Genomic DNA, 19,407 nt, shown 5'->3' on the forward strand with positions numbered 1-19,407 from the left:
ACTTTTCCTTTGCTGTCCAAAGTCAAACATGTACTGGATTTTTGCCAAGACAAACGCGCCATCTTTCTGGCATTAATGTTTCACTTGTATCTACATGCGTCAGTAGACAACTAGATTAATTCAGACATGGACATATTCAATGCCAGGATTGGTTGGACATCTTTCATCATATGGTGAGTTTAGAGGATTTTAAATAATGAATTATGACAGAATTAAACGGCTTTTAACATGAATTCCCCCCATAATTCAAAAAGTCCCTAAATATTAAAGCAATTACTTTGAATCTTTTATTCTACTTTAAATAATTTCTAATTCTGCAGAAGGCATACTGTGTTAGGCAGATAGTTGATTCATTGTCATAGATGTACTTGGGTATAAAATGTGTCTTCTGTGGTTTAATTGATTCTGTCACTGTGTTTGCTCTTTTCTGTTTGAATCGACTTTGGACCAGAGGCGCAGACCATCAAACTGTGATAAACAGATCGAACTCTTGTTTGTCTCCAGGTTTCTGCATGTGTTGGTGTGTGAGTGTGTCCCACTGCTGGACTCAGGGCAGATCCATTCCCCCCAGTGTCCTCAGCTCTATCCCGTCAACCTGCAGAAGCAGTGGGAGATCAGCGTGCCGGACGGCTTCCAGATCAACCTGACCTTCACACATGTGGACATCAAATCCTCAATTACTGTCAGAGCTATATTAAACCATGAGATATAGGGCAAATTAATCGTGACAAATCAATTACTGAAATAATCGTCAACTAATTTAGAAATCCAATAATTGTTAACTGGAGTACACAGAATCAAGAAAAGGACATTTGCTGACAGAACAAGACTGAGAGCAGTAACTAAGCCAAAAATGAAAAGAAATATGTGCATTTCTCATTTAAGATATATATATATATAAAAAAACCTTCTTTGTCTGTACATATTTCCTACCACTCTAACGGTAGCTTCAGCGTCACCCAGTTCAAATTCTGCACTCCTGTTAAGCACTTTTAACTATTAAATTATTAATCGGTTAATAGAAAAAAATATGTCCACAGATACACTGTATGATGTGTCAAGCAGAAAGGACTGAGCTTTTCACATGTTGATTTTAGAAGTATTTAGATGCACATGCATCCCTTAGTACTAATGATCAAGCATGCACTAAAGGAATTCTGCTATTGCATTTTAATCAATAACATGTTCAGTTCTTTATTTTAAAAATAAATTGAATGACGTTTGTTTCAATTGCTAATGTATTTCTAATATTGCATAAAAAAGGCTTAAATTGTTAATTGAAAAATCTGCAGAATGTGTATTTATAACACAATCCCCACTTTATTACTTTTTATTTAAAGTTCTATGTGTAGTGTTTCCTCATTATTTTGTATATTTTATCTTTGCAGGTTTTACATGATGAAAAGGTACTTGGAAAGTTTTGTGGCAATGAGAACTCTGCTGATGGACGTCACCCCGGCTACCAGCCCATTTTGTCTCCAGGCAGCAGACTCACCCTGAAAATCCAGTTGAGTGACTACAACCCGGACCGAAACCAGAATGTGGGATTTTCTGCTCAGTACCAAGCAATAGGTGTGCTTTGGTAAATTTCTGTCACATTTAATAAATAAAATACACTTAATTTGCAATATTATATGCATAATTTCATTTCACCAGACATAGATGAATGCTCAGCACCAGAACCTGAGGATGGATCAGGTCCACTCTGCTCTCAGATCTGCCTCAACACACTTGGGTCATATCGCTGTGCTTGTCACCATGGCTACGGGCTGCGCTCAGACCAACGCACCTGCATGTGTAAGTTTGGTGAATGCAGAGGGAGATTTTCAGGTGCATCAAAAATCAGTTTCTAAACACTGTGATGAACCTTAATTTGGAAGGAACAGTTTGCTGGAGATAAAAACATAATTAATTGATGTTAAATCTGTTTCTCAAAGCAATGGCAACATTTAAACTATTTCCTTTCTGACTGTGAGCCAACAGTAGGCAGTAACACCAAAAAGCATAACTTAATCTACCTTTCCACAGAAATACATTAATGAACATCTTAAATGATGTTCATTTAAGATGAATATAGACTGACTGGGTCAGTCTATATTGTAATTTTTTCACATTTTGTTTAATGTGATAGATCAACACAACACAAGCAAATAAAAAATTTAGGAATCCTTTTCAAAACATTTTATAAAATACAATAAAAAAGTGCATTTTCCTACTTTGTAGTATCATCTTTCGTTGATTACCACTATAGTTCTTGTTTGCAAAATGGCTCAAGATCAGAGTGGTTATATGAGGAACATCTTAACATCAGTTTTACATTTTATGGAGGATTAATAATGGGACTTTCAGTGGGTCTGGGTTTTGACTTAACCCATGTAACTCAAATATGCTTTAAGCTAAACCTGTCAAGTTTGCTGTGTTTGTGTGAGATTTTTACTTAAAACAATCATCTCTTGAATTTCTGGATGTATTTTTTTAAACTGTAAGATGAATAAGTGTCACAGCACGATCACACGACATAGTTTAACAAAACTCTGAAACGGGAAGTTTTACCTGCAGATCGCTGTATTTGGGGGACTTGCATGAATTCTTTTCCTCGCTGACTGAGAAAAGGATTGAATCTTCGAAGAAACCAATTAATACTGACAAAATCTTGAATCTATTTTTTTCTCTGCCACAGTAATTGACTGTGGAGAACCTGAGCCTCTGCTGAATGGAGGAGTAACATTGCTGTCTGGCTTCCAGAACCAATATCTTTCTGTTGTTCAGTATCATTGCAATGAACCATTTTATTCTTCATATGGTGGCATTAATGGTAAGATTTTACTATACAATAATAAAGTATTTTCTATTCTATTCTATTCTGATGCTTTCTACAGAAGCTTCCATAAGCTCTAAGCTTTGAGATCCAGATGAACTCTGTTTTCATCAACATATTCATCAACAACTCTGTCATCTTCTGAGTTTGTCCAGTGATATGTTTTTTTGAAAAACTTTTTTTCTGTTATGTCTTTTGTAGGTTTACCTTGGAGTTACAGATGTTCACCAAATTATAGAAAATCCTTCCCTGAATGTAACTGCAGTCCATGTTCACTCTGAATATAATAATTCAAACTATTTAAATTTTGACCACGACATTGCATTGATAAAACTTAAAGACCCGATCACATTCCAAGCAGCAATAATGCCACTATGTTTGCCATCAGAGGATGACACATATGACACCGGAATGATGGGGTAAAGAAACAGTAGGCCTTCAAAATAATTTCATTAATATCAAATCTCTTTTACATAACTGATCTTTTGTTCTGTAAACCTGTCATTTTTTTCTCAGGATGGTATCTGGCTTTGGCATTACAGACAAAGGCAATCAGCGGCGTTTTCTAACAAATAAGCTGAAGTATGTACATGTTCCAGTGGTGGAACAGAAAAAATGCAGTATTTCTTTGAAGGGAAAGCCTAGTAGCCGGACACCAAGACTGACAAACAACATGTTCTGTGCTGGAACTCCTGAAGGTGGGAAGGACTCTTGCAATGGTGACAGTGGGAGTGGCTTCACTCTGCAATCTGAAAATGGACGATTCTGGGCTGCTGGGATTGTCAGCTGGGGGTTGGGATGTGGACAGAAAGGATCATATGGATTTTACACCAAAGTGGCAAACTATGTAGACTGGATTAACAAGATAATGCGAGAAAACATTGAAGATTAAACACATTAACAACTTAAGCTGAGACAAAAACAAAAACTAAAAGCTGATTAAACAACTTTTAAATACAAAGTTGCTCAAAAGACAATTAAAAATGGGCTCTTATTGTATAATAAATCATAAATTGTAACCAGGTTGCTATGTATTGCAAATTTTTGCTCAGGTCCCTCTTGAAAATGAGATCTAGATCTCAACGGGGTTTACCTGATTAAATAAAGGAATATGAAATAAATAGAAAGGTAGCTACTTAATTTTGTTGTTAGTAGGTTTAGCTGTACTTGATTTTATTCAAAACCTTGTTCATTCAATTTGAATAAAGTGGTTTAAGCGTCTTTATGTGTTTTTTTTACACAATGCAAAAAATGTCCTCATCCACGTAAACAATCAAACATTGTAATGCCCTCATATTGTGGTTTATGGGTTTTTTTCTAAAATGATCTTAGCAATGTTGCCTTGCAACAAGAATGTCCCAGCTTGGGCTCTTTCTGCATGAAATATTTATGTACTCTGAGTAATTATTCAAGATATTCTCCCACAGCTGGAAAACAAAACTTTTGATCTAAGCATTTATTAGGATGGTGTTATGACGTTTACTAACTTGTTCATTGAAGGGGCGATGCTGGAAAATTATCCACACCTCCCTCTGGTGGAGGAATTATTTATAACAGCTAATGAATGAGCCAAAGATGCATAAATTACAGTGAAAGAATAGCAAAACATAATCTAAAATAGCACAATTTATAAAATATGACAATGCCCTATCCAATTCTAATCACAATTTTTTACAAAATGCTATCTTCACTCCTTTGCTGTTAAAAAACAAACATACTTGATTTTTGCCAAGACAAACATGGCGTATTCCTGGCATTAACGCAGTGGGTTGCTTAATACTTGAAACAGGAGCCATTATGACATTAATGTTTCACTTGTATCTCAGACTTGTACTGGTACACAGCTAGAAAAATTCAGGCATGGATATATTCAATCTCCGGATTAGTTGGACAGCTTTCATCATATGGTGAGTATAACGGATTTTTATGAAAATTCAATTATGATTGAATTAAACCGTTTTTGTCAAATTTTTTTGTCTTGATTCTAAGCGTCTCTAAATATGAATGCAAATACCTGATCGTTTTACTCTACTTCAAAGTATTTATGACTCATGTTTGAAAGCCTTTTCTTAACAGGTAGATGACTGACTCATTTCCATAGATATTCTCAGCTATAAAATGTATCGTCTGATTTTATTGATTCTGTCACTGTGTTTGCTCTTTTTTGTTTGGATCGACTTTGGACCAGTGGCTCAAACCATCAAAGTCTGATTAAACAGATGGACCTCTTGTTTGTGCACGTCTCCAGGTTTCTGCATGTGTTGGTGTGTGAGTGTGTCCCACTGCCAGACTCAGACCCTCAGATGTACGGGGAGATCCATTCCCCCCAGTATCCTCTGCCATATCCCCCCAACCAGCAGAAGCAGTGGGAGATCAGCGTGCCGGAGGGCTTCCAGATCAGCCTGACCTTCACACATCTGGACATTGAGGCCTCTGCAGGCTGCTACTACGATTCCATCACAGTCAGAGCAATATAATACTTTCAAATGTACCCACTGCATAATTGCTCACATTTCGTAAAATATTTAACATTATAAGGAACACATAGGTTTGGGCCTCACAGTCTTTTTTCTTGTAAGAGATTAGTTTTATAAACTAATGTATGCCAAAGTCAGAGTTATCAAACTATTTTCTGAGTTGGGATTCCAATGTGATTGTAGAAATATAATTTCTGATTTGCAGACTCTGTTATTTATCTTTAATAATTTTTTAATGTTTTTTTTTTTCTCAATAATTTTTTCTCAGTGGTGGCTGGTGAAAATAATTCTTGGTGGGCCTGATGTACCAATAGATTTCCCTTCGTAGACCAGTATAAAGACTACGAACGACTACGTTCAATTGATTCAGTGAAAAGCTGAATACCCTACCCTAAGTCTAACGGTAGAAAAATGACTACAAGTCCAGGATAATATAACACTTTTCTTCTAGCAAAAATAACATATTAAATTTGCTGCAAGTAAAAAGTCTGTTTTATAACTTGCAAAATATACAGTATTTAATCATTAAATAAGTGTCAACAGCTAACTGAATCAGACTCAAAACTGTGAAAAATGCCAGACTTAATGTATGATCACATAAGTCTGGCATTAAAACTGTGAAGAGTCAACTAATAACATCAAGCAGCAGAGGCCTTCCTACCTAGAATAACTAAGTAGGTACGTTCATAAATACCTGTTAGCAAACAGGCTTTTAGCTTCTCAATGTACAACAACACATCAGAATGGCCATCTTACCAAGCAAACATGATGATATCAAACAAACTTTAGCAATATGACAGAAGCAGAAAGTCAAAAAAGGCAGAGCATCATAGTAATGAAAAAGAAATCATAGCTCTCTAGAGCAGCATTAGCATTATGCTAGCCAGCATCCTCAACTGATTATCAGCAAAGAATAAATGATGGCAGTTGATGAACAAAACAACAAAAGACCAGAGCAATATAGCTAAACCTAATAAAACACACAGAGGAGTAGAAGTGGTAACTTACCGGCCATCTGGAGAAATCCTACATATTGTCAGTCACGGTGTCGCGACAATGGTGCCATTATCAACTTTATCACCATGGCGACAGAGAACTTTATGGAATCTACAATGATAAGGCAAGATTCTGAGACCCCCAAAGACATTAAATTCAGAGATGTTGATTGGCCAAATATTTTTTTATTTTCTGCACAGATTGGCTATTTAGCTTCACTGTTAGGATTCCATCAGCAGCGCCCAAAGAAAACTGGGGAAAATTAATTGTTTAATGAGAATCGGTTGGTGAAAATGTTGTATAAATAATATACAACATAAACTATATATATATATATAGTCTTTATTATATATAAATATATATATATATATATATACATTAAACCACCACTGGTGCGAGCCACTTATTTCCAATCAGAATTCAGGCTACAACCATTTGTTTTTTTTTTTTATTTCTGGAAACAAATATGAAAACAACTAAACATACAATTGCTTTTATGCACTTTTACAAGTCCCCACTTGATTTCTTTGAAATAAAGTTTTATGGGTAGTATTTCTTAATCATATTTAAGATATTATCTTTGCAGGTCCTATATGATGAAAAGGTACTTGGAAAGTTTTGTGGCAATGAGAACTCTGCTGATGGACGTCACCCCGGCCACCAGCCCATTTTGTCTCCAGGCAGCAGACTCACCCTGATATTCCAGTCCGATGACTACAACCCGGACCGAAACCAGAATGTGGGATTTTCTGCTCAGTACCAAGCAATAGGTGTGCTTTGGTAATTTTCTCACATGATAAATAATATATCTTTAATTTTGAATATATAACTATTCTATGGATAATATCATTTCGCCAGACATTGATGAATGCTCAGCACCAGAACCTGAGGATGGATCAGGTCCACTCTGCTCTCAGATCTGCCTCAACACACTTGGGTCATATCTCTGTGCTTGTCACCATGGCTACGAGCTACGCTCAGACGAACGCACCTGCATATGTAAGTTTGGTTAATGCAGAGAAAGGAGTATTTGCTCATGAAGGGGAAATCTAAAACCAGTTTTTCAATACTCCTTTGCCTCTTGTATTGAAATAAAAAGTTTGCAAAAGACAAATGCATAATCAATTAATGTTGTATCACTTTCTTAAAGTAGTGGAAAAAATTTAACTTTTCTCTTTTTGACTTCAAGCTATGAGCCAATGATACAGAGTAACATTAGAAAGGATAATTTAAAATACCTTTCCACACAAGTTTTACATATAAAAAAATTGTGTGGAAAGGGTTACACACAAATTTGTAACCCTAACCCTATCCAGCATTGCCCAGGTTATTAGGGTCATCAGGGTGCATTCAGCCACCCTATAGAGTCAATTTCTTTTTTCCCAAGGATTGTATTTAGTTCCATATGTTACTCTAAACTAATTGCTGAAGAAAAGCATACCACTTCATAATGCTGCTCCCTGCATGTTTCGTTGTGAGGATGGTGTGTTGAATGTGTTAATTTTCTATCACACTGCAGTTTTCTGATGCGCCACAAAATTCACATGTTTCCATGTGTTGTGTAGGTGTCTTGTGCCGAACTACGAAATCAAATGAATCTCATGTAACACTTTCCTTCCACATTGTGGTTATGCTCAAACCTTTTATTGACTTTTCCTGTGTCTAGTATCCTGTGTCGGAGGTGTATTTGATGAGCTAGAAGGACACTTGATGAGTCCAGGTTATCCGAACCCCTCGCCAGATGCTTTGTCCTGTCAGTATATAATTTCTGTGGAGTCCGGCTTCACTGTCTCGCTTAACTTCTCTGACAAATTTCACATTGAGAGTGTGGACACAGAGGAAGGCCCAAACTGTCTCTATCACTGGTTGGAGGTAACATGAATCAGCTTTAACCAGCTGTAGTAAGATTAATAGAGGTAAACAAAACTCCAAAATGTAAATATTTTCTCAGTTAACAAACTTTGAGCATTTCTTTCTATAAGGTGATCATCCCAGACAGAAATCCCATGAAGCTGTGTGGGGGAACAAGCCCAGGATTAATAAACACAAACTCAAACATTGTGAAGCTGGGCTACAATATTGATAATCAGGGACAAAGCAATGGATGGAGCCTGGAGTACAGCACACACAGTGAGGGGGTGAAAGGAAATTAGAAAATTAAAAGCGCCTGAAGGTCGAACATGCAGCTGATCACACATTTTTGTTCCCCGTGTGTTTAGGAGTGACTTGTCCAGTTCCTGGTGAAGTCGCAAAAGGAAGGGTCACCCCTTCCTTAACTGAGTACTTCTACAGAGATTATATTTTTGTGCGCTGTGATGAAGGATACAAACTAATGATGGTAAGTTTAAGCACTTTTTTAAGATTAAATTTTAAACACCACAATGTTTCAATGTAATGTGTGTCACATTTTTCTTGGTCAGAATGGTGCGGAGATAATGGGTTTCTCTACCATGTGCCAAAGCAACGGAGAGTGGCATCTCCCTCTGCCTGAATGCCACAGTGCGTTAGCTTCATGTATCATTTCCAACAATGAACGTGTGAATAATCACGACAAATGTTTTGCTGACAAATGTTGAATCTTTTTTTTTTCTCTGCCACAGTAATTGATTGTGGAGAACCTGATCCCCTGCTGAATGGAGGAGTTAACTTCCTGTCTGGCTTCCAGAACCAATATCTTTCTGTTGTTCAGTATCATTGCAATGAACCATTTTATTCACCATACGGTGGCAATAATGGTAAGATTTTACTATACAGTTGTAACTTACTGATTTAGATGCTTCAAATAAACTGTCATAGCTGGTAAAATGGTAAATAGCCTGTGCTTGTATAGCCCTATATGAACCACAAGGCACTTCACACCACATTCAGTAATTCACACACCTAATGGTGGTAATATAGATTGCTGACACAGCAGACAGAAGCGAGAGTGCCATGCATCGGCACCACCAAGCCCTCTGAAAGACATTTTGGATGCATTTAGGTTAAAGTCAACCTATATGTATAAATAGTTATGTAAATTAAAGCCAGAATCTTTCAGGATTTTGAAAGACCAGAGCTATATTTGAAGGTTGGAAAATGCCACATGCATTTTGCCACAAAAGAAAAAAAAAACAAAAAAACTAAAATATCTGCCCCAAAGTAGCTGGATTTTTGTTTTTTTCTGTAATGGGTGAGGGTTGTTACAGAGGGTATAACAGAGTGGACTCTGTAAAATTAGTAACTTTCAGATGCAAACAGTAACCAATAATTCTCAGTATTTATAACACTTACATAACATTCTATTCTTTTTAGTTTCTCTCACCTGTGAAGCGGATAGACAGTGGAGATCCAACCATGATGTTATTTTAAGACCAGCATGCCTACCAGGTATCACTTTTGGTCTCTTAAAACATAAGAGCACATCTTGATATCTCTTATGTTTTCCCTATAACTACATACAAACTTATATCCTATACAGTTTGTGGTCGACCAATGAAACAAATTGAAAATCACTTTCAGAGGATTATTGGAGGAAATGATGCTGCAGAGCATACCATCCCATGGCAAGCTTTAATAAATGTAGGTAGCAGCAGAGGAGGAGGTATGATCATAGCAGATCGCTGGATTTTGACTGCAGCTCATGTGGTTGTGCTTAATGGACAAGTACAAACTCCTGAGGCTTTATTTGTAAGTAATACTGGGTAATCTTCTGTGTTTGTCCAGTGATATGTTTTTTTGAATTTTTTTTCTGTTATGTCTTTTGTAGGTTTACCTTGGAGTTACAGATGTTCACCAAATTATAGAAAATCTGTCCCTGAATGTAACTGCAGTCCATGTTCACTCTGAATATAATAATCCAAACAATTTAAATTTTGACCACGACATTGCATTGATAAAACTTAAAGACCCGATCACATTCCAAGCAGCAATAATGCCACTATGTTTGCCATCAGAGGATGACACATATGACACCGGAATGATGGGGTAAAGAAACAGTAGGCCTTCAAAATAATTTCATTAATATCAAATCTCTTTTACATAACTGATCTTTTGTTCTGTAAACCTGTCATTTTTTTCTCAGGATGGTATCTGGCTTTGGCATTACAGACAAAGGCAATCAGCGGCGTTTTCTAACAAATAAGCTGAAGTATGTACATGTTCCAGTGGTGGAACAGAAAAAATGCAGTATTTCTTTGAAGGGAAAGCCTAGTAGCCGGACACCAAGACTGACAAACAACATGTTCTGTGCTGGAACTCCTGAAGGTGGGAAGGACTCTTGCAATGGTGACAGTGGGAGTGGCTTCACTCTGCAATCTGAAAATGGACGATTCTGGGCTGCTGGGATTGTCAGCTGGGGGTTGGGATGTGGACAGAAAGGAACATATGGATTTTACACCAAAGTGGCAAACTATGTAGACTGGATTAACAAGATAATGCGAGAAAATTGAAAGCATTCAAGCATTGAAACTTCATTGAAGCATTGAAGCACAATAACAACTCAAGCTATATACACAGAGAAAAATGAATCTGTGGTGAAATAAATTTAAGACAACTGAATCTGTGAACTCAAACATAAAAATTAAAGTTAGTATCTTTACACAAATATATGTAGTATTGAGGTCAAAAATGTTTGTTCACAATACAATTGTTTTCAGAAAATAAATTGCTTAAGTACTATGAGCCTATCTTTTTAAATTCATCACGCAACAAAAAACAGTCTTGTAATCTTTACTGTGTTGAAAACAGCAAATACTACCCATAAGCCATCAGAGTTCCCAAGCAACAACGGACCAGCATTGATTTGAAGTACACTGATAAAAATATTCTGCACTGACAAAAATATTCTCATACTTTAAAAAATGAAGTTAAATTAAATTAATGTGCAGGATATCCCTAGATGTTACTTCATGTCTGCTGAAGCAAATCTGTAAACCAAAGAGAAAGTTTTGAAAATTTGTACAACTGATTTCTGTGTTGAAAAATAAAATATGCATTGATGACACCATGTTTTTTTTTTTTCATGTATGTAGGTTAACAAAAGTAATGCTGTTGGTGAAGTAGGCAGAAAAAGTAAATTTGATGAGAATAACATTTCAGCTAAACAACATTGTTTACCATGGCAAAGTCTATACCAAATACCTTATTTGCATATAACTTATAATGTCAAGATGTGTTTGCTATTTAGTCTAACTACAGCTAAACAAAATTTATCACGTTATTGTAGGTTTGCAATACTTAAATTGCACAATATAACTTGTTTTGTTTTTATATGGCTTTGTGTTTGTATAGCTCTTTATCAAGCTACAGATAGCAAATAACTAGCTGTCAGAAGAAGAGCTGACAAGATGAAATATAAGCAATAGTGCTGCAGCTTCTGCACAATAAATGTTAAAAAACTATATTGAAAATCAATAAACTGAAGAAGCTCACAAGCAACCAATGTTTACAGCTTTAAAACGTTTATGCTGTGTAAAGTTGAAAAACTCACATCCCAGTGAATCATTTGGACCTTTTAGTTTTGATTAAATGTTACTGATTGATTTAAGAAACTGAACTTGGAGATTGACAATCAGGCCATACAATCCTGGAGCCAGTGGTTTGTACAGATAAATGATTAGATATTATCAGACTCGCCAATAGTCTTTCAATTCAGGGGGAGTTGTGAAAAAGAAATTAAATAACTGAGAAACACTGCTCTAAGTTAAAGAATGTATGTAAATAAACTACATGTAAAATATACACACACACTCATAGAGGTCCCTCCTCTGGCTACACCTTGGGGGCGCCACTGAGTTCATGTAAAAATCTTTTGGTCTTCAAAGATTTAGTTCTTTTTACTGACGAACGACCCGTAGACACTGTTACCATAGTAACCCGTGACTCGACTTGCTTTAGCTTCTGATTGGTCGAGCCTCTGAGTCTACTTTCACTTTTAGTGATGTGTTTTCGCACTCTGCGCATGCTCAAGTTAGATCACCCCAAACGCACATCCACTCGTACCGAAAGACTTTATTTCTATCTTTTTATTGCCGGTAATAATATCTCGTTAATGAATATCACAGATGGAGCGAAGAGGGAGTCAGAAAGCTCTCTCGTATTCAAAGAAGGGACCATCGTTATGAGGCGTATGTAGCTTTTTGAAATCAAAAGTGAAAGTGCATTATTCTTTTATTTCATTTTTAATAAAACACGGACCTTCTGCTCCTTGAAGATGATTGAAGTAATATTTATCGGATGGTTTTTGACGTTCGTTAATGGTAAGACATATTCGTATTCAAACACATGATCGTAAACAGCAAAGAGAAAACGTTTTCTTGAATCTGCTCACAGGTTTTATTCTCGTCATTAGCATTTTACTGGGCATCCCCTAACTTTAAAAAACGGTGTTATTTTTGTTTAAATGTGTTATAAGAAACTAATTTGTTTATTTTTCCAAAATTAAACAATATTCATTACGGAGGTGAACTCGCAGCAAAGAGATCGATCATAACAAAAAAGTATGTTAAAAGAATTAGAATACAAATATGCATACTAAACAGAACAAGGTTGTTGACACAGTGATTAGGGAGTAAGACAGGTGAAGATCTTCTTGGCACCTGTTAGTGGGTGGAATATATTTGACATCAAATGAAGATTTTATCCTCAGGGTTGATGTATTGAAAGCAGAAAAAAATGTTCAAACAGAAGGATTTTGAGGAGGATCAGGTTGTCTGTAAGTTAGAGTCGAGCAAACTGCAGCTCTTGTTGGGTTGTTTCCAGTCTGCAAATGTTAAAAAAGTGGATAAATATATAAATATGGAGCACAAAAGTGGAATTTGGAGGCTGGTTAACAATATGTTATCAGGTAAACACTTTAGGCAGGTGGTCTGGGTGCTTGTTTGTCACTTTCCTGGGGAACATTTTGCACCAGGACCCATTATGGGAAGAATGTGGGTGACTGAGGCAGTGGGATGTTTTGGAGAATCAGCTGCTGTTGGGTCCTGTTATCCACTTTGACATGTTCAATCTGACTAAGCATCGTTGCAGATCGTTTACCTTTTAATTGACCAGTAGCAAGGTGGAGGTCATACTGGGATGGTTTTGGAGTGGCTTTGCAAAACATTTATTTTGTAATTTTTGGTATGTAACTTTTACAAAAATATGTTTTTTTCCATATTTGTTAAAACTGTCACCATCTTGTGACAGTATAATATGAGACATGTAACCTGGGAGATCCCTGTGCTACTATTGGCGTTTAAATAAATGCACCATTCTCAGTTAAAAACAGCCAATCAGAGCCAGTAGGAAGGTCTTTACACTGTCAGTCAATCTCATGTATTTGCTGCTAAATTTACTAGTGGCGAAGAAACAAATGAGACAATTTTTCCGCCATGCTAACTAGCCTTAGCATTAGTTGCAGGCTATGTCGAGGTAAATCAGCTGCAGTGTAGCAAAAAGCAAGGGGTGTACATGAAAGTGATTGACAGCGCTAAAATCCTCCTCCTGGCTCTAATTGGTTGTTTCTGACTGAATGGTGTATTTCTGCAGTTAAAACTGGGAGAGAAACTTGATATTTTCACAAATTATCTGTCACGACAGTGATAATTTTAACAAATATGTGAGGTTACACTAAATAATACGCTACATGAAAACTGAAAAACTTATGAGCTTCAAAGTTGTGTTTTTATGTTTGTCTTCCAGCTGATGGGGGTGCAGACGTCGTTCTTTCCTGCTCTCTGGTGGAGGAGGGAGTCGGAATGGGTGGAATGGGAGGCGGCTCTCTCTTCTCCCGAACTCCAGCCACTCTCGTCCTTCGAGACGTCCCAGTGGGACCCGATGAATCCCTTGACACACTGACTCCATTTGTCCCGCCCTCGGTCCCTGATCCAGACCTCATCCTGTTTGAGAACAAAGGTGTCTGTTTATTATCTACACATCTCAACCTCAGTCACTGTAAAATCAGCTCAGTTACTGTAAAATCAGCTCAGTCACTGTAAAATCAGCTCAGTCACTGTAAAATCAGCTCAGTCACTGTAAAATCAGCTCAGTTTGTGCTCAACGTTTCTTGTTCCTTCCTTCCAGTGTCATCGCCTGAGATCCCCAACGCAGGCATGTTGCTTCATGCAGACTGCAATGAGCAGGAGGTGATGTGTGAAATAAGTCGCTACACTCCTCGAGGACTTCAGGAAAGCTCTGATCCAGCATATTTCATGGTTTCCCTCAGCGTGGAGGGACTTGACTTCAGCACATCGCTCATTCTTCAAACATTACCAGTTGAAAAAGATCAGACAACCTTGACACAGAGCAAACTCAGTTTACCTCTCAGCCAGTCAGGAACTCTGCTTACTAAAGGTAAAATACAAAGTTCAGGGCTGCATCTAATTAAAAAAACCCAGTAATAATAATAAAAAATCTTCTTCATAACATTTTCCCTGCTTTCTTTGCCTTTTTGTGTCACAGTAATATTCCTGGTGTTTTCCGACATAAATTCTGTATCTGCTCCTCTGAGAGGAGATGTTCTCCTCAACTGCGGCTTCAAGCAGGAGGAGACGCCGTTAGCACCAGACGTGGGCCTGGAATGGCGTCTGCAGCACAGAGGGAGAGGCAGGAAAGTTCTTGAAATGAAGACAAAACTGGACGACACAGAAGAGGCCACTGTAGGCGAGTATTAACAAGAATAAACAGGCCCCATAAGGGATTTGTTTATAAAAACTTTATCATAAATTGTATAAATAATAATAAGATAAGTTAATGTTGTGAAATATGGAGGATTCTACATTTATGAGTTTTTAAAAAAATGTACTTTATAAAAAGAATAATATCTCTGTTTTATATATTTTTTTGTTTTTATGCAAATGCTTTTTAAAGGTTTTATTAGATATTATATATAGGAGCACAGATAGTATAGCTGTAACTCGCTGACAACTCACTGTGTCGTATTAACATGAAGTTCTACCAACAGATTTTACAGTGAGTGTTGTAGAAATGAATTTATATCAAGAAGGCGTAGTTAATTGCATGTTGCCTTGCTGGTCTGTGCATTGAAATCAGTCCACTGCTTCTAGAAACATATTAGCATTCATAAATCTTAAATGTTTTCTGATATGCATGCAGATTTTGTTGTGGTGAAGCAGCACATTGCATCTACCTGAATATTTATTACTATCACCTCACACAACTCTTCGCAAAGGCAAAAAATGTTAAAAGACTTCTAGGAACTTCTTTAGTCTCACAGGATAATATTGAACTAATCTTAAAGCTTTTACTTTCAATAGAAATGCAAAATAGCGGCAATAAATGAATATTGTATAAAGGTATAACAAATAAATTCTGAGTCTTACTGCAAACTAAAAAAAAAAAAAAACATTCATAATGACACAGCAAAGGAAGGATCTGGGAGTTTTGAGGACAAAAATGTTATTCAGTGTTAAAATAAAAAATTTATTTCCACCTAAATCTCCAGATTCATGTTTGTCCCTTTAACGCTGATAGGATAACTTTGTATAAAGTTGTCATATCTGTGTCTGATTTTCTGTGCTCAGTTCATGGTGAGAGGAATGGCTCCAGTGTGGACGCTGCTCTGCTCCTCAGTGAGGGAAACGTCTCCATGAGTCTGACTCAGCTGAAGGTCGTCGATGAAGGAACCTACATCTGCACCGTCAATCTGGGTCATTTCCATGCCCAGCAGGTCATTCAGCTCCATATCATTCGTAAGTTTTTCCTCTATTCTGATCTTACTGTTATTTTAAGCATCTATTAAAGTCAATTTTTTGATTATTTTATAACTTTTCCCTCTTGTTGATTTTCTCCCCAGAACCGCCGCAGGTTTCTCTGTCGGAGGAGAAGCTGGTTCTGAATACAAATTCTCCACAAACACTGAGCTGTCATTGTGCTAAATACTATCCATTAGATGCACAGGTCAGTAGCTCTGTTTTTAGATGTAATTATTAAATTTGCTTAATTAGCACCCTTTGAAATAACCTGCAAAAAACCTAAAGTTTCCTTTTATCAGAGAGATAATAATTAAATGTAAATTAGAATGAAGTGATAAAAGCTCAATTTTAATTTCCTTTTTGCTGTTCAAAGATTTATTATTGTGTTGTCTTATCAAGTAACTTGTTTTTAAATTGTTTTTATTGTTTTATACTTGTGCATATGTATTAATTGTTTTTATCTTGTAACCAGGTTGCTATGTATTGCAATTTTTTTGCTCAGGTCCCTCTTGAAAATGAGATCTAGATCTCAACGGGGTTTACCTGATTAAATAAAGGAATATATATAATATACTGTATAACTCAGATAGATGTAAAACATTATACACCAAAGCTGCTATTTCCCCCCAGCTCAAAACAATAGAAAAATCTCACAAATAAATCCCTAATTATTGGACAAAACTCCTGCACAGAGATGAAACTACAACTTAATTTAACCTTTCACTGACTATGCCAGCGTCAGGCAGAACAGTGTGACCAAACAAAGAAAAACAAACAATGCTCAACATTGAAATCTGCAGACAAATTATTTTAAGTGTGCAGTATTTTTACTTCAGGGAAAATAGAAGTTCTGAATATATTATTTGCATTTTTAAAAAAGGAAAATATGAGATTTCTTTAATCCAGAGAATAAATGTAAACATTTTATAGGTTAGGTTTTTTTTTTCCAGTGAGAGTTGGTGCAATTACAATATTTTTATTTTAAAGCTTGGTGCTAATTAGTTGATAATAATTAGTTGTGTTTTGACAGACTACCTCAATTAGAGACTTGGATGGAACTATGGCGCCCCCTTGTGTTCCTCATCATGAATTTACCATAAAACATAGAACGTTTGTGGATAAAAAACAAATCGTCATACTTTCAATGAAACCAATCAGTTTTTTTTCACTTCAAAATGAATAAAAATAAATAAAAATCGCTTCCTTAAAAAGTTTGTCATATAAACTGACTTGGCAGATTGATGACGATGATGATGATGATTGAAGATGATGCTATTGAAGAATAAAAACACTTCATTATCTTAAAAAAAGACCTTCTTTAAAATACCTTGATTTTTCTTGACCACAAGCAGTTTTATGTTTTATAAATAAAGAAAAAAAATCTTTAGTTTCAAGTGCACAACTAATAAAAATGCACAATCCTCTTCATCCAGCAGTTTGTTGCATTTTGTTCTTCAACGAACACCAAGTGAGCCAATAAAAAAGATCTGTCGCCTGATTACAGGTCATAATTTTCTGCTCTTTATTCCTTGCCTTTCAGATGGAATGGTTTTTCCTTCCTCCAACGGAAACGGAGCCCAAACTCTTTCCGAACCAGGGCTCTCTGAGCAGTCATCGGCAGCACGGGGACGGGACGTTTACCCTGTCCTCTCATGTAACCATTCTCCCGAGTTTTTCTCCAGGAACCAAGATCACCTGCAGGGTGACCCACCCAGCTCTGGACGATCCGCTCCACATCAGTATAGTAGTCGAACCTGCCCAACCAGGTATGTTTCTTTGTCAAATAAGAAAAACGTTTGAACAAAATGCTGTGTGATTTCATTAACTTGTTAATCTAAGGATGAAATACATTTTTTTTAAAGTCAAACAGAAGCATAAAACAACTGTCAGTTCTCTGACAGGCTGTTCGGATTCTTTTAGTGCAAGAAAATAACTCACAAACCTTCTCTCCAAGAGTAAAACTTTACTTTTTTGTCACTTGATCATATTTCCAAAAAATCAAACTATATATGTCAGTAAATTTCCACCTAATTCAATAACATTGATGAAAAGCCTTTATGTTTTTGCACATTTGTCTCCTGTCTTTAAAACAATTCTTACTGTGTGTATTCTCTCTACAGATTCCTATTGGTGGGTTCTCGGGTTCCTCGTTGTCACTGTTCTCTTCTTCTATCAGGTCATGAAATAAGTGACTCTCTGGTCACCGTAACTTGAAGCTGAGCCTTGAATGATTTTTTTTTTTTCTGTAAGGGTAAACATTTTCAGGTCTTATAGCTGTTGTCTGCTGAATTTGAAATATTTTATTTGTGGGAAACATTCATTTATAATGATTTTCATACAGTTGCTGTACATTTTTATTGTTTTCTTTCTTGTCATGGTGCACCAAGCAACCTTGGATCTTGAATTTCTTTTTGCTGTGATATACTGATAATCTCAGCAGGAAAAACACATTTTCTCATAGGTGAACCACTGAAGTTTCATTATTTCTCTCTGACCAGAAGACCAATCTGAATCTCAAATATAGTTTTCCAATCGGGACGAATAATCTGACATTTCACATCTCTCCTGGGGTTAAACTTCAACTTCATATCTGTATAAATCCAACAAAAACAGCAGCCTACAGTAAGTCTCTTTGAAATTAGATGGTTTTTAATAGCGTTTATAGGCACATGAATGTATAACCTTTAAAATCTTGTATGTCTTTGAGGTTTCTTTTGGTTTTGTTTTTAAGCTCCATTGTGGCTTTGCTCTATAAATTATTCATGCTTTTGACCAAAATAGATTTAAAGTAATTTTACTCAACCAAGAAGCAAATATTTTTTGTATGAGGCTGTGAATCGGTAGCTTTATTTAAAGTCAGTCAGTCAGTAAACATTTAATTATGAACCACAAAGTGCTTACAATATCGAGATTGACGCCACTTCATTTGAGTTTCAAAGGAGGTCACTGTGGGAACAAAATACAATAATTAATTACAAGTAGGAGGAAGATGCGGTACAAACTGAGGAAATACTGGAGTTTTTTTATTTACAACTTTTCTTTGCACTTCAGGAGGAATTAATGGAGGAATTACGGTTCTTCCACTATGATGGTGTGGTTTTAAATGCTGCAGCTGTTCATTGTTTTTCTGTCTTTTTGTTTGCCCTACATTGACTTTTTTCACTTTATTTTGTCTTTGAAAATAAAACTTTTATGACTCAACATTAGTAAGGCTGTTTGTCCTTATCAAGAGCTTTTTTAGTTTGTTTTACAACTTGAGTTAAAAGTTGGGGTAGAGTCTGAAAGTAGATTAAAATAATTTACTAAGAGACAAAAAAAACTTCACTTGCTAATTTACTCATTACAGAAAAATATTTGTAGTTATCAATAAGTTGATTGATTGATAACTACTAATTGAAATTACTATTTCAAGTACTACTAGGAACTACTTTTGAGAACTGCAAAC

At 36.2% G+C, this 19,407-nt stretch overlaps 2 protein-coding genes across 5 annotated transcripts; both read left to right on the forward strand.

Moving 5' to 3' along the window:
• Nucleotides 1-64: 64 nt before the first annotated feature.
• On the forward strand, nt 65-11,272 carry c1r (complement component 1, r subcomponent). Of its 3 annotated transcripts, none has more exons than XM_028013288.1 (13): nt 65-173; nt 505-682; nt 1,389-1,572; nt 7,150-7,290; nt 7,958-8,163; nt 8,274-8,421; nt 8,511-8,629; nt 8,712-8,790; nt 8,892-9,026; nt 9,583-9,657; nt 9,749-9,957; nt 10,037-10,254; nt 10,352-11,272. In XM_028013288.1, the coding sequence occupies exons 1-13, from the start codon at nt 127-129 to the stop codon at nt 10,716-10,718; spliced, it is 2,106 nt and encodes a 701-aa protein (XP_027869089.1). In that variant the 5' UTR covers nt 65-126; the 3' UTR covers nt 10,719-11,272. The 3 variants fall into 3 exon arrangements, with proteins under 3 accessions (XP_027869089.1, XP_027869088.1, XP_027869087.1); XM_028013287.1 differs by lacking the exons at nt 505-682; nt 1,389-1,572 and adding exons at nt 5,067-5,280; nt 6,878-7,061 and having other exon boundaries at nt 90-173; XM_028013286.1 differs by lacking the exons at nt 65-173; nt 505-682; nt 1,389-1,572 and adding exons at nt 4,580-4,725; nt 5,067-5,280; nt 6,878-7,061.
• Nucleotides 11,273-12,200: 928 nt separating this feature from the next.
• On the forward strand, nt 12,201-19,168 carry tapbpl (TAP binding protein like). Of its 2 annotated transcripts, none has more exons than XM_028012517.1 (8): nt 12,201-12,395; nt 13,951-14,163; nt 14,332-14,601; nt 14,710-14,910; nt 15,792-15,959; nt 16,064-16,167; nt 17,503-17,728; nt 18,083-19,168. In XM_028012517.1, the coding sequence occupies exons 1-8, from the start codon at nt 12,209-12,211 to the stop codon at nt 18,148-18,150; spliced, it is 1,437 nt and encodes a 478-aa protein (XP_027868318.1). In that variant the 5' UTR covers nt 12,201-12,208; the 3' UTR covers nt 18,151-19,168. The 2 variants fall into 2 exon arrangements, with proteins under 2 accessions (XP_027868318.1, XP_027868319.1); XM_028012518.1 differs by having other exon boundaries at nt 12,202-12,527.
• Nucleotides 19,169-19,407: the final 239 nt, after the last annotated feature.

This window comes from Xiphophorus couchianus, chromosome 3 (genome assembly GCF_001444195.1).
Source record: "Xiphophorus couchianus chromosome 3, X_couchianus-1.0, whole genome shotgun sequence".
In the NCBI taxonomy this organism is placed as follows: domain Eukaryota; kingdom Metazoa; phylum Chordata; class Actinopteri; order Cyprinodontiformes; family Poeciliidae; genus Xiphophorus; species Xiphophorus couchianus.

Bases quoted from the DNA above. Each gene is read 5' to 3' on its own strand.
- c1r (XM_028013287.1), top strand. From the start codon at position 127: ATGGACATATTCAATGCCAGGATTGGTTGGACATCTTTCATCATATG. The intron at 8,422-8,510 runs GTGAGGGGGTGA...CCGTGTGTTTAG, and splicing joins CCTGGAGTACAGCACACACA to GAGTGACTTGTCCAGTTCCT. The intron at 9,027-9,582 runs GTAAGATTTTAC...TATTCTTTTTAG, and splicing joins ACCATACGGTGGCAATAATG to TTTCTCTCACCTGTGAAGCG.
- tapbpl (XM_028012517.1), top strand. From the start codon at position 12,209: ATGTGTTTTCGCACTCTGCGCATGCTCAAGTTAGATCACCCCAAACGC. The intron at 14,602-14,709 runs GTAAAATACAAA...TTTGTGTCACAG, and splicing joins AGGAACTCTGCTTACTAAAG to TAATATTCCTGGTGTTTTCC. The intron at 14,911-15,791 runs GCGAGTATTAAC...TTCTGTGCTCAG, and splicing joins CACAGAAGAGGCCACTGTAG to TTCATGGTGAGAGGAATGGC.